Genomic DNA, 12,500 nt, shown 5'->3' with positions numbered 1-12,500 from the left:
GACGTGGCATTGGTCGAGGGGTTCGCATGTGATGGACTGGCACAGGTCAATTCCGCGACAGACGCCATCCACACACTGATCACTCGTGGTGAAGTCGGAACCGTCATCACAGGTGCGGCCGTTGGGTGCAGGCGTTGATTGCGTGCAGTTGCCAGCAACACACGTGGCAGCGGTGCACGTGTCGCCATCCGTGTCCGTGCATGGCGAGCCGTTGTTGCGAAGCGGGTTGCTGCAGACGCCGGTCGCTGGGTTGCACGTGCCAGCCGTGTGGCATTCGCTCAGGGGCTCGCACACCACGTTTGCGCACAGGTTCAAGCCGGCGCACAGGCCGTCAAAGCATTCGTCGTTGACGGTGGCTGGGTTGCCGTCGTCACACGAAGACCCGTCTGCGCGCTGCACAACGCTGCACTCGCCCGTGCGCGGGTTGCACGTGCCGGGCAGGTGGCATTGGGAGAGCGGGGTGCATGTCACATCCGCGCACAGGTCTGTGCCGACGCAAACGCCGTTCATGCACGCATCCTGCACCGTGTTGGCGTTGCCGTCATCACAGGACGTCCCGTCGGCCTTGGTCGGGGTGCTGCACACGCCGAGTGTGCACGTGCCGGCAACGTGGCACTGTGAAGCGGCAACGCATTCTACACCCTCGCACAGGTCAACGCCAACACATACGCCCTCCGCATTGCACGTATCCTCCACGGTGGCGTCGTTGCCATCATCGCTGCACACGTGCGATGTGATGTGTGTGTGTGTGTGTGTGTGTGTGTGTGTGTGTGTGAGGGAGGCGGGATTCGCAAAATGTCAAGGCGAACGCCATGAGACAGTGAGCGCAGTTTACAAAGTAACAGGCACACAATGACCTCAAACATGGACGACGACTCACCAGGAGGCGCCGGTGTTGACGGGGTTTGAACACGTGCCGTTGAAGCATTCGCCTGCAACGTGGCACTGGCTCAGGGGCATGCACGTGACCCCAAAGCACGGGTCGTCGCCGATGCATGCGCCTTGGATGCACCTGTTGGGTTCAGCGTTGTCGAAGGGACGATAAGGAAGAACGTACAAACATCACTTAAAAAGTTGATGCAAACACACACACACACACACACACACACACACACACACACACACACACACACACACACACACACACACACACACACGCACGCACGCACGCACACGAACCTGTCGTTAAAGTCGTTTGGATTGCCGTTATCGCAAGGGACGCCATCCGGGGTGAGTGGGTTGGTGCAGGTGCCATCAACGCACACGCCGGCCTCAAAGCACTGCGCGAGCGGCTCGCACACAACACCCTCACACGGGTCAACGCCACTGCGCAGAACAGAGCAGAGTTACGGCAATTGGATAACGACGCGTCAGTGGGCTGAGGAATGTGGCAGCAAGAAAACGCTAATCCGTGACACGAACACGTGCACAGGCCGTGACACGAAATGCACAGGTCATACGCGCCACACACGTTGTACACGCACACGCACGCGCACGCGCCATACACACGCACACGCGCGCGCACGCACGCACACACACACAGGACAGCGGGGAGCAGCGGGTACGTACCGGCACACGCCGTCCGTGCAGACATCGTTGTCGGTGTTGGCGTTGCCATCTGCACAATGATACAGACGACGACGTGGAACATGAGGCAACAAAAGGGAGTTGACCGAAACGCAATCACTCACACACATGTACACAAGACACATAGATATGGAAACATGCATCAACATGCACACACACAAATACACGCACCATCACAGGGCGTGCCGTTTTCAACGGCTTGCCCAGCGAAGCACTGGCCACCGGAGCAGGTGCCTTGGAGGTGACACTGGTCTGGAAGCGGGCAAAACACGCCCTCGCCTACGATACACGCGCACACGTATGCATGTATGTGTGTGAGAGTGCATGACAAGGTCGCAGACGTGGTGACAACGTGAGAAAGGGGGTAGAGAGAGAGACAGAGAGAGAGAGAGAAGGGGGAGGGGGAGAGAGAGAGCGAGAGAGACAGGGAGAGACAGGGAGAGCGAGAGAGGGGGGAAGGAGGGAGGGGGCAAACATATGCACGCACGCACGCACGCACACACGCAAACGCACTCTCACACATGCACATACGCACAAACGCACACACGCAAACGCACAAGGATCAATGGTCGTCGTTGTGGTGGTGGTTGTTGTGGTGGTTGTCGTTGTTGTCGTGGCGCCAACACACACGCCGTCGACGCACACGTCACCAATCGTCTGGGCATTGCCATCATCACTGCAGATGCGCGTGCGTGCGTGTCAAAAGCGTGAGGGAGCCGGCACAACGAACCGTCGAAACAACGACTTCAAATGCAGGCGAGCATGCAAGGCAACACAACACAACACAACACACAACACAACACAACACAACACACACACAACACAACACAACACACAACACAACACAACACAACACACAACACAACACACACACACAACACACACCATGGGGTGAGGTTGGGCACGTTTGGACCGACGAAGCAAACACCGTTGGCACAGGCGCCAGCTTGGTGGCAGCTATCAACGGGGTCGCACGTCACGCCCTCACACGGGTCAACGCCCTGTCATCATGGCACAGAAAGAAAACACAGAGGAGCAAAATCCATGAAATAAGAGTCGAGAGGAGCAGCGTATCGGAGTTTGTGTACGTTAAAATGTACCGGCGCGAAAATGGCAAGCAAATCAAAAGCAAAACGAAGAAACGCAGCTGCTCGCGCACCTGGCACACGCCCTGAACACAGGTGTCATTGAGCGTGTTGGCAACACCATCGTCGCAGGGAGTGCCGTCCAGCGCGGTGGCCTGGCACGCGCCTGTTGATTGTGGGATTGGGCCCGCGAACACAATCAACACAACACAAACAATCGTGTATGTTATGGATCGTAGAGGACAAGAAGAGAAGATACCCACAACAAACACCATGGGAGAGGAGAGTGTCAATGATGCATGTGATGGCTTGTGTGGTGTGCAGCCACAATTGTACACACCCATACACACATACACACACATGCACACGCACACATGCACACATGCACACACACACACTCGTCTCGTACTAGTTCACGATGTTGAACTGACCGTTGACGCAGGTGCCAGCGTCGATGCACTGGTTTGAGCTAAAGCACACGACGGGCTCACACCAGATCTGCTTTGGCACAAACTGGATGTCCAGGATCTCTGCGTTTGGCTCGTACAATGCCACACGGACGTAGAGCGGGTCCGCTGGCACGGCGGTCTGCGAGGTGTAGACGGCATTTCCGTTGATGCGGTACTGCACGACGAGCGTGTCGGAGCCCGCGCTTTTTGGGACCACAAGGACCTGGAACGAGTCTGCCGTGGTGTACTTGTCGGTGGAGTATCTGCCGAGCAGGTCGCCCGACTCCCACACAAAGAGGTCGCCGAAGCTGGTGAGGTGCGCGGCAAAGTCAATGAGCTCAAAGTTGGCGGGCTGCGCGTTGCTGGTGGCAAGGCCCACCATGAAATTGTTGTTGGCCTGACCGGGTGTGAAGGAGACGCCGACGCGCTCCTCAGACACCTGGCGCGGCTGAATGGCGTCGACGGAGACGGCACCTGCGGACCAGCTGGCAACAGTGCCTGATTTGCGGAGCCCGCCGTCCCCGGTCACCACCGTGTTGACCAAGTCGCCAAACTCCACCGCATCGCTACCTTGTGCTCGCGCCCCTGCGCGTGTGCAGTGCGTATGTGTGTGTGCGTGTGTGTGTGTATGTGTGTGAGAGTGAGAGAGTGTGTGCGTGTGTGTGTGAGAGTGTGTGTGTGTCGTTCTGGTGACATGAGCAGACGTGAAGCGCAGGGTAAGCACTTCCAACACACACGCGCGCGCGCGCGTTCAGCACCTTGGTGGATGCAGGAGAGGAAGAGGATGCACGCTGTAACGGCCACAGCCTGTACAGCAAGGGATGAACGCGCCATGCTTCTATGCTTGGCTCCGCAAAGGACAAAGCACAGCACAGCAAAGCACACCACAGAAAAAGCAAAAGGAGTGTCTAGCCAGGAAAACGAAGCAAAGCTGCTGCTGTCAGCCTTCAACAAAAAGGAAACCCAAGCAAAGCGACGGGACCCTTGGTCGGATGGTTGTTGGAGTGCGTTTGACAGCAGCCCTCACTCTGTGGCGTGTCGCACACAACAAACAAACAAACAAACAATGGTGCAGCACCACAGCACGGTGCACACCACGCACGCACACACCACACTCAAGGATCGGGTGCGGCAGTGAGGTTTTGGTTGTTGTTGGTTGGCTGGTTTGGTTGAAGAGGCGCGCGGCCGCTTGTGTGTGTTTTGTGGCTGCACTTTTTTTCTTCCCTCTATTTTTTTTTTGTGTTGCCCCTTGCTTGCTCGCTTGCTTGCTTGCTTGCTTGCAGGCAAAACACACTCCCACTTCTGTATTTGGCAATCTACGATTTACCACAATGGTGGCAAAAGCAGCATTCGCGATGGTGGTGGCGTATCTCACCGAATATCGTGATGTGAGGAATGCGACCTAAAGCACGCAAAACAAACGAGGCGTGAGCGCGAGGCGGGGCTTGGAGGTGGGTGCTGATGCCGATGCTTGCAAACTCGTCGTGGCTGGCATACCAGCACATCGCCAGCCAGCCATCGTGTGCGGAGCACAGCAGAAGAAGGAGCATCTCATTCTCCGACCCTTTCCTTCCGGCGTGCTGCTTGAGCTGAGCTGCTGTCCACACGTCACAGACACACACACTCACACAAACACACACTCTCTCATACCAAACACAGTCACACACTCACACAAACACACACTCTCATACCAAACACACTCACACACTCTCACACACTCTCTCATACACTCACAAACACTCGCGCACACAAACACACACAACACACACACACACACACACACACACACACACAAACGCACTCACTCACATCCCTGCCTGTCATGACAACGAGCAGCAGGCGTTGTTGCCTTGATGGTGGTGGTGACGCTGATGGTATGAGCGGCTGCATGCATCAGTGTCATGGTCATCGACATCAAATGCATCGGCGGCGTCGTGTGCATTGTGAAGGGCATGACGCACCAATGGCAGCGGGTGCAATGGCGGCAGCGGCTCTGCTGCTTCTTGCTGTCGTGGCTTGCCCGACCAGCTGCATGGCGCAGAACGCATCCTCAGTGATCCGCTTCCCTGACGCCAACTTCTTCACTCTATTTGGAGGGAGAGAACCAAACATCACACGCCGGTTTCTTTTCAACGCCTGGCAAGTCCTCACATTGGAGGAGTTTGTCATCTTCCCAGACGAGCTCCTGGCCCTGGAACTGGCGCCGTCCGTCGGCGGCATCAACCTCGTCGCCACCGTGCTTGACAGGGACGCGAAGATCAAGCTCGAAGCCGGGCTTGCCGCCATCGACCTGTGCGTGCCCCACCCCACAGACCCGCTCAGCCTGTGCACCAGCGGGCACCACCTCATCACAGGCACCCTGCCACCCACAACCACGCCCACACCACTGAACGACGACGACTTTGGCAGCGGCTACCCGGAGGCCACCACGGACGAACCTCTGACGACCGTCAACGCCACGTCATCGCCCAACAGCACCACTGTGGACGGCGGCGGCGGCCCCAACGACGACGGCGGTTTCCACATCGGCTCCCTCAACCCGATCCAAACCTACCTCGTGCTGGGCGCCGTTGGACTCGCCCTCGTCGCCATCCTCATCTTGTGGGTGGCCAGCAAAGTCCAGGGCCGCCGCTCCAAGTACCGCCGCCCCAACAACAAGCGCATGCTGGAAATTGCGGATCGCTTCTTGCAGGAGAGCGAGCGGCAGCAAGGTGGCAGCGGCAGCGGCAGCAGCCACGGCGGTGGCAGCGGTGCTCCCAATGGCGGCAGCAGCGGCGGTGCACAGTCCAGGCTCGCGGCAAGCAGCAGTGGCGTGGGCAGCAGTGCTCCCGTCAGTGGGGCCGGCATATCCACGCGCCGCGGCAAGTGGCGCATGGGCGCTGGCGCCGCCTTCTCCAAGACACGCGGCGGCGGCGGTCACAACGGCAACGATCCAGGTGGACGGCGCGGGAGAGGCCAGCGACGACCGTCCATGGTCCCGCTGATGGGAGACTCGAGTGACGTCCTCGGTTTCAGCATGGATGGCTACACCGACATGTCCAGTGACGACGAAGATGGTGGTGGCCGCCGCGGTGGTGCTGGTGGGACGAGGGGCGAGAGGCTGCGCGTGACCTCGTTTGGGGGAGCGGAGATTATTGGCGAGCCGCACCACGCTGATGCGCAGCAACATCAGCAACATCAACACCAACAGCAACAGCAACACCAGCAACACCAACAGCAACAACGTGGGCACAAACACCAGCAAGAACGACAACACCAACAAGAACGACAACCGCAGCGCAGACCATCGATGCAGCCACTGCTTGACACGCAGGCCCACGACTACGACCGCGCGTCCAACATTGTGCCCATCGAGTGCCCACCAACATACACAAAGGTGGCCGGGTCACACACGGATGGGGAGTCCAGTACGGATGGTGGACCACACTACAGCACGGCGTCCTCGGAGAGCGAAGTCATCCTCCAGCAGCAGAAGCGCCTGTCGATCCGCAACCAGCAACGGCGGCGCGATTCCTGGAACAACAACGCCATCTACACAGCGAATGCCCCCAACTTTGGTGCACAACCCTCCATCCCCACACAGGGCCAGCACCGCCCGCCACTTCCGCCAACCCAATGACAAGAATAACAGACACATGTTCTGCTCTGCTTTGATTGCATGTGTGTGTGTGTGTGTGCGCGTGCGTGCATGGATGGGTGTACGGGGGTGGTGATGTATGTGCTGTGAGTAAGAGAGCTTGAGGAGAGGGGAGAGGGGGAGGGAGGGTCGTGTGATGTGATGTGACATGAAGGTCTGTTGTCTTGTTGTCTGAGAGCGATGATATGACATAGACATATGGATGCGAGAGCAGCCAACAAGATCGCAGCAGGCAGCCAGCACTGCGCTTTTCTGTTGCGACACCATAAATTTTTACCCACAAGCCAAGCTCCCACACCACCAAAACACACACATCCTCGTGCACGCCAAACACGACCTTGCTCACAGCAAAGCACTCGCTCCTTGCTTTCGCTGGTTGGTGGCTTGCTCACTTCCCCCCGCTTCTTGTTCTTGTTGTCGTGAACTTGGACCAGCCAGTCAATGAAGCATGTCGGTGCGGTGGCTGAGACTTGCACAACGCCAACGATGGGGGAGTACTGTGCGTGCTCACCGGGCATCCACAGCGGCCGCCTGTTGTAGAAGCGGCCACAGCAGCCACAGCGGCCACAGCAGCCACAGCAGCCACAGCAGGAGTGGTGCGACTTCGAGTGCTGTCGCTGTTGATGCCGTTGATGCTGCTAGGGATGCCGTTGATGCTGATGCCGTTGGTGATGCTAGTGATGCCGTTGGTGCTGATGCTGCTGGTGGTGTTGCTGATGGTATGACTGCCCAGATCAACATACACGACGATCTGAACGTTCGTATTTCAACAGCGAAAGACATGTGCGCGCGTGTATCTTCGTTTGCGTTGAGTGTTTGATGGTCCACACACGTACATTCATACTGACACTCACTCACTCACACACACACACATACACACACACTCGCTCACATTTACACTCACACACACGTACATTCATACTGACACTCACACACACACACGTACATTCATACTGACACTCACTCACACACATGCACACACACTCACACACATGCGCATGCACACACATGCACACATATGTCGTTGTGCTCAGGTGGTGGGAGAGACAGAGGACACGTCGCTGCGGCGTGTGTCCATTCGAGAAGCATTGGACTTGTGGAAGCAAACTTCAGATAAACGAGGAGAGGCCTGCGTGCGAAGAAGCGTCAGCAACACGGTGGAGGACTGTATCCAGAACTGCGACTTTGCTGCTGCAGTGCACATCATGTCACACTTCACCGTGTTGCCCGCCGTCTACTCCACGCTCATCACCCAAGCAGAGGCGAGCCACGACTACACACACGCCCTCAAAGGTCACACACACACACACACCGCACACACATGCTTTTCACCCGTTTGCTGTTGTTGATGTGTGTGTGTGTGTGCGTGCGTGTGTGTGTGTCGGTGTGTGTGGTTGTGATCGGGTGAGCCAAGCACATTTTCTGTACGCACACGCACACACACACACACACACACACACACACACACACACACACACACACACACACACACACACACACACGCCTACACGCACGCACACACACGCCTACACACACGCACGCACGCACGCACGCACACACACGCACACACACACACACAATAATATGACACAATCACAATGAATCGCATCCACACTACCACCAAGCCCGACCTCACCAACGGCCCATTCATGCGATTGGTGCAGGCCTGGAGCTAGCCGAGGCTGCGCATGTCAGCTTAACCAACAAAGCACTGCAGTCCGCGGCACTGGCAGCCGCAAACATGGGCGACTTCAACCACTCCCATCACATCCTGCTCATGATGGCAGACAGGAAGACCATGCCCAGTGGCCGCACCCTGTGCGCGTGGTTGCAGCGCGTATTGGAACACGACCACCGCGTCAACCGCTTCGCCAAGTTGCGCGGCCTCTTCAAGCACCTGGAACGCCTGCCCTACCTCACCTTCCAGCCAAAGGTGTACCTCACCCTCCTCCCCTTTGCGCGCACGACGCAGGACGTGTATGATTTGTATCAACACGCAGTGTCGCACCGCGCAGCACCAGAGGCCGTAGCGGAGGCATGTGTCCACTCGCTCACCTCCATGCTTGACGGCAAGACCCCGCAAGGCCAGGCAGCCATTGCCCGCACGTTTGCGTTCCCAATTGCCCGCACATGCCCCGTGCCCGCCGTGTCAGAGCCCGTCCTTCACCTCCTCGCGCGCCTGCACCTCTTCCCGCAGTGCATGGCTGTGCTGCAGTCCATGGCGCACGTGGGTCACACCTTGCCCCGCACGTCCGTCCTCAACATCATCCGCACCCTCGCCACCCCGCCGTCAAGCCTTCGCGAGCGCGCCCACTTCTCCATCAAAGGGTGTGTGTGTGTCTGTGTGTGGCTGTGTCTGTGTGTCTGTGTCTGTGTGTGTCTGTGTGTGGCTGTGTGTGGCTGTGTGTGGGTGTGTGTGTGTGTGTGTGTGGGTGTGGGTGTGGGTGTGTTTGTGTGTCTATGTGTGTCTGTGTGTCTGCGTGTCTATGACAACCGAACCTGTGAAATTGTGCAAGTATTCATGAGTGCACGTGATATTGCCTGACACCGCCCCCCCCCCCGCCCGCGCTTTCATCTCCTTCCGCCTCCCGTTTTCCTCTGGGCACCGACCTGCAACTGCTTCTTCTCCCCTGCCACCCCCCCCCCCTCGTCGCTCAACTTCATGATTTGCGCCGCTGCACAGGTCGTACTCGCCCGAGTTTGTGCTTGACGGCCTGGCAACGACGCAGGAGCTGGTGCAGGCGTTCTTCGCCCCGCCAAAGGCCGCAACCGCACGGGAGGTGGCGGTGCTGTGTGACGCCATCTTGGACCTTGCCGCGCATTTCAAATCAGACCTCCTGCTTGCGCCGGCCCTTGACACCGCGGCAAACGACGCTCTCCTTCCCGTACGTTGGTGACGCTGGCGCACTTGCACTTTTGGTATTGAAGGAGAGGCGTGGTGGTGTAATGGTGGAGGGAGAGAGGAAATGGCCAATTGTGTGCACACGCTTTGCTGTGATCCAGCGCAATCAGCCTGGCATTGCCCGTTGTTCACACGATGCTCATGTGGACACACATGTATCAACACCTCCCCCCCCCCTCACACACACACATGCAAACACCCCCCCCCCCAACACACACACACATGCCCACGCGTGCGCGTGTTGGTGTTGCCAGGCGGATGTGGATTCCATCGCCACCCGCGCTGTGGAGATGTACGAGCGCTCCGGCAGCACTGCTGTGGTATCGTCAGCCGTGTCTGCTGCGTTTACCCGTCTCGCCGGCCTCGTGTCCCCGCCAACCGTCTCCCGCTTTGCTGCACTCGCAAGGACATGCACGCGCCTGGCACACTATCCGCAGCTGCTTGCGCTGCAAAGTGCCGTTGCCGTACACACATCAGCAGCGCCCACAGCGGCACTCCACACGCACCAGCAGTTGCAACAGCAGCGCGAATCCACGACAACACCAACAACAAAGGAAGGTGAGGTGAATGGCGACGCATCAACTGAGGCAGGTTCAACTGAGGAAGCGGGTACAAACGTGAGCAATGCCCCCGACTCCACCAGCAACCCTCCAGCGTGGCTGGCGGAAGGGCCGTTGCTAGCGGCATATCGTGACTTTGCCCAGGCATACTTTGCTGCCAACCCGGAGCGAAGGTTCGTGGTGTTTCCTGCGCGGCCGGATGACGAGCCAGCGCCATCATACCTCCACGGCGTGCTGGCCCGCGATGACACTAGCGCTGGCGCCAACAACGCCCGTCCCTCGTGCTCGCTCTCTCCCTCAGCACCACCATCGTCATCGCCGTCATCACTGTCGTCCAAGCCGTGGCCGTCGCCTGCTGCGCCGCTGCTGCTTCGGCGGCCGGGAGGTGAGGGAGGGATTGCAGTGGGCAGCGGGCGCGGTGCGAGCCATGCCGCCACAAGTGACGACAGCAACGACGCCAATGACACTGTCGACGAGTTTGGCAATGAACGTGGGGGCTTTTTCTCCATCACTGGTGCGCGCGCCTCGCTGCTTACCTCCCCCTATTACCTCATCTTCTGGCAAGGCGACAGCGACGGTAGCCGTGATGGCGGCGCGCGTGTGCGCGAAGTGATTGTGTCGCCAACCACAGACGGGTTCTGTGCACACACGCAGGAAGCCACGCCACTGCACCTGCCGCGTATGGAGAGCATCCTTGCCCAGCTGGGCGTTTACCAGGACGGGGACAGCGCGTGAAACATGGCCGTCACACAGATGCATCCTGCTCTTGCCATCGTAGCTGTGATGTGTGGCATCTCAACACACAGCGTACGTGTGTGTGTGTGTGTGTGTGTGTGTGTGTGTGTGTGTAGTGGCGTGTGATGGTGTGTATATGTGTGTGTTATTGTTTATGTGATAGTGTGAATGCGGCAATGTGTGTGTGTGTGTGAGTTTGAGGGAGTTTGATCAGCAGGGGAAGAAGGTGAGGTGTGCGCAAAGAGGTCAACCAACAGCAGTCATGTGGCTGTGAAAGAATTGGGTGTTGGTCGCTTGTGTTTGTGATGGCATCCTTTGTTATGTCTGCATTATGCATGTCAGGTGTAGTCTGTGTTTTGTTCGTGTGTTCGACTCCAGTTTGGCTGTATTGTAGGATTGAAGGCTTGAAAAGCGAGCTTGGCGGGTCCGCCGCTGCGGTGTGACACACGCTGTGCTTCACATGTCAATTAAACAACGTGCGCAATCGTTGAAGGAACCATGTCGACAGACACACAATGCATGAGCCGCCAACACAGGCAAGCCACACCGCTGTTGCTGTACTTTCCACGCCGCCGTGCCCAGACAACCACCCGAACATGCCACATCATGCTGTCGAATTTATGGGATGAGAGACACAGACGGACAATAATTGGGGGGGGGGGCAAGGGTGCACAAGGCGAGATATACGAACGGGCGCGCGAGGTGTTATAAACAGCGGGCGGTACGAGGGGGGAGGGGGCAATAGCAGCAACGGCAGGGCTGAATGCTGTCATGTCACATCACATCAAAGATGCAAACCTTACACGAGTAGCAATTATGTTACATTATTTTCAGTCAAATTCAACACCACACACACACACGTCACATAGACACACAGACACACACAGACACACACAGACACACACAGACACACACACATAAGCGAATTCACTGCTTCACTTCTCTTGCAGGGACTGTGCGAGTGCAATTTGCAGCAGCATGTCCTCATCATCCGTTACAGTATGATCGCCAGCACGTTGGTCTCCAGTGCGGCCATCATCATCGTCGTCTTCATGGTCAGCCTCGTGTGCGGGCACCATGCGAGCGCCCCGCTTCGCTGCTGATGATGACGACTGATGTGCGGCCAATGATGACGATGATGATGATGGTGCTGACGACGATGCTGCGGCGAGGAACGCCGGGTGGGAGTGATAGGGTGGTTGGTGCTGTTGGCGTTGGTGTGGTGGTTGGTGCTGTTGGCGTTGGTGTGGTGGTTGGTGCTGTTCGCGTTGGTGTGGTGGTTGGTGCTGTTGGTGTGGTGGTTGGTGCTGTTGGTGTGGTGGTTGGTGCTGTTGGTGTGGTGGTTGGTGTTCGTGGTGGTGCTGCTGTCTTCTCTTGCTCTTCGTTGTCTTCTTCTTCTTGTCCATTCGAAGCGCATGCGAGGCGACACCAGCGGCTGGCGGGCGGTGAAGATAGGCGTCGCGAAGGCTCGCTCGCTTCGCCTGCGCAATCATGTCCTCCTCTGTCATGGCCATGAGAGACTCGTGCTTGATCTTCTCCACAACA

At 57.8% G+C, this 12,500-nt stretch overlaps 4 protein-coding genes across 4 annotated transcripts in view; 2 read left to right on the top strand and 2 right to left on the bottom strand.

The window, feature by feature from the left end:
• PTSG_11874 (uncharacterized protein) overlaps nucleotides 1-4,311 on the bottom strand; it is a gene marked incomplete at its 3' end in the record, with an annotated part of 7,033 nt that extends 2,722 nt beyond the window's left edge. The window contains exons 1-10 of the mRNA XM_004996835.1: nucleotides 3,880-4,311; nucleotides 3,104-3,706; nucleotides 2,747-2,838; nucleotides 2,473-2,588; nucleotides 2,145-2,263; nucleotides 1,759-1,866; nucleotides 1,570-1,618; nucleotides 1,180-1,326; nucleotides 881-1,012; nucleotides 1-718 (exon numbers count right to left, since the gene is read on the bottom strand). The exon at nucleotides 1-718 is cut by the window's left edge and continues 4 nt beyond it. Coding sequence (XP_004996892.1) covers nucleotides 1-718; nucleotides 881-1,012; nucleotides 1,180-1,326; nucleotides 1,570-1,618; nucleotides 1,759-1,866; nucleotides 2,145-2,263; nucleotides 2,473-2,588; nucleotides 2,747-2,838; nucleotides 3,104-3,706; nucleotides 3,880-3,955 — 2,160 coding nt within the window. The 5' untranslated portion in view covers nucleotides 3,956-4,311. The remainder of the gene's footprint in view (nucleotides 719-880; nucleotides 1,013-1,179; nucleotides 1,327-1,569; nucleotides 1,619-1,758; nucleotides 1,867-2,144; nucleotides 2,264-2,472; nucleotides 2,589-2,746; nucleotides 2,839-3,103; nucleotides 3,707-3,879) is intronic.
• Nucleotides 4,312-5,153: 842 nt separating this feature from the next.
• PTSG_02401 (uncharacterized protein) lies at nucleotides 5,154-6,740 on the top strand (the record flags this gene model as incomplete). Its single annotated transcript, XM_004996834.1, has 2 exons — nucleotides 5,154-5,413; nucleotides 5,444-6,740. 2 exons carry the CDS (start codon nucleotides 5,154-5,156, stop codon nucleotides 6,738-6,740), a joined length of 1,557 nt encoding a protein of 518 aa, XP_004996891.1.
• Nucleotides 6,741-7,041: 301 nt separating this feature from the next.
• Nucleotides 7,042-11,439, top strand: PTSG_02400 (uncharacterized protein). Its single transcript, XM_004996833.1, has 5 exons — nucleotides 7,042-7,515; nucleotides 7,793-8,051; nucleotides 8,423-9,086; nucleotides 9,442-9,643; nucleotides 9,915-11,439. The coding sequence occupies exons 1-5, from the start codon at nucleotides 7,207-7,209 to the stop codon at nucleotides 10,953-10,955; spliced, it is 2,475 nt and encodes an 824-aa protein (XP_004996890.1). The 5' UTR covers nucleotides 7,042-7,206; the 3' UTR covers nucleotides 10,956-11,439.
• A 451-nt stretch (nucleotides 11,440-11,890) lies between these two features.
• Nucleotides 11,891-12,500, bottom strand: part of PTSG_02399 (uncharacterized protein) — a gene marked incomplete at both ends in the record, with an annotated part of 2,502 nt that continues 1,892 nt past the window's right edge. Inside the window, 2 exons of the mRNA XM_004996832.1 lie at nucleotides 11,891-12,051; nucleotides 12,385-12,487. Of these exons, the coding sequence (XP_004996889.1) occupies nucleotides 11,891-12,051; nucleotides 12,385-12,487 (264 nt within the window). The remainder of the gene's footprint in view (nucleotides 12,052-12,384; nucleotides 12,488-12,500) is intronic.

Source organism: Salpingoeca rosetta (genome assembly GCF_000188695.1).
Source record: "Salpingoeca rosetta unplaced genomic scaffold supercont1.5, whole genome shotgun sequence".
In the NCBI taxonomy this organism is placed as follows: Eukaryota; class Choanoflagellata; order Craspedida; family Salpingoecidae; genus Salpingoeca; species Salpingoeca rosetta.
Note: the sequence above shows the minus strand (reverse complement) of the source record. Positions and strands in the feature narration are given on the sequence as shown.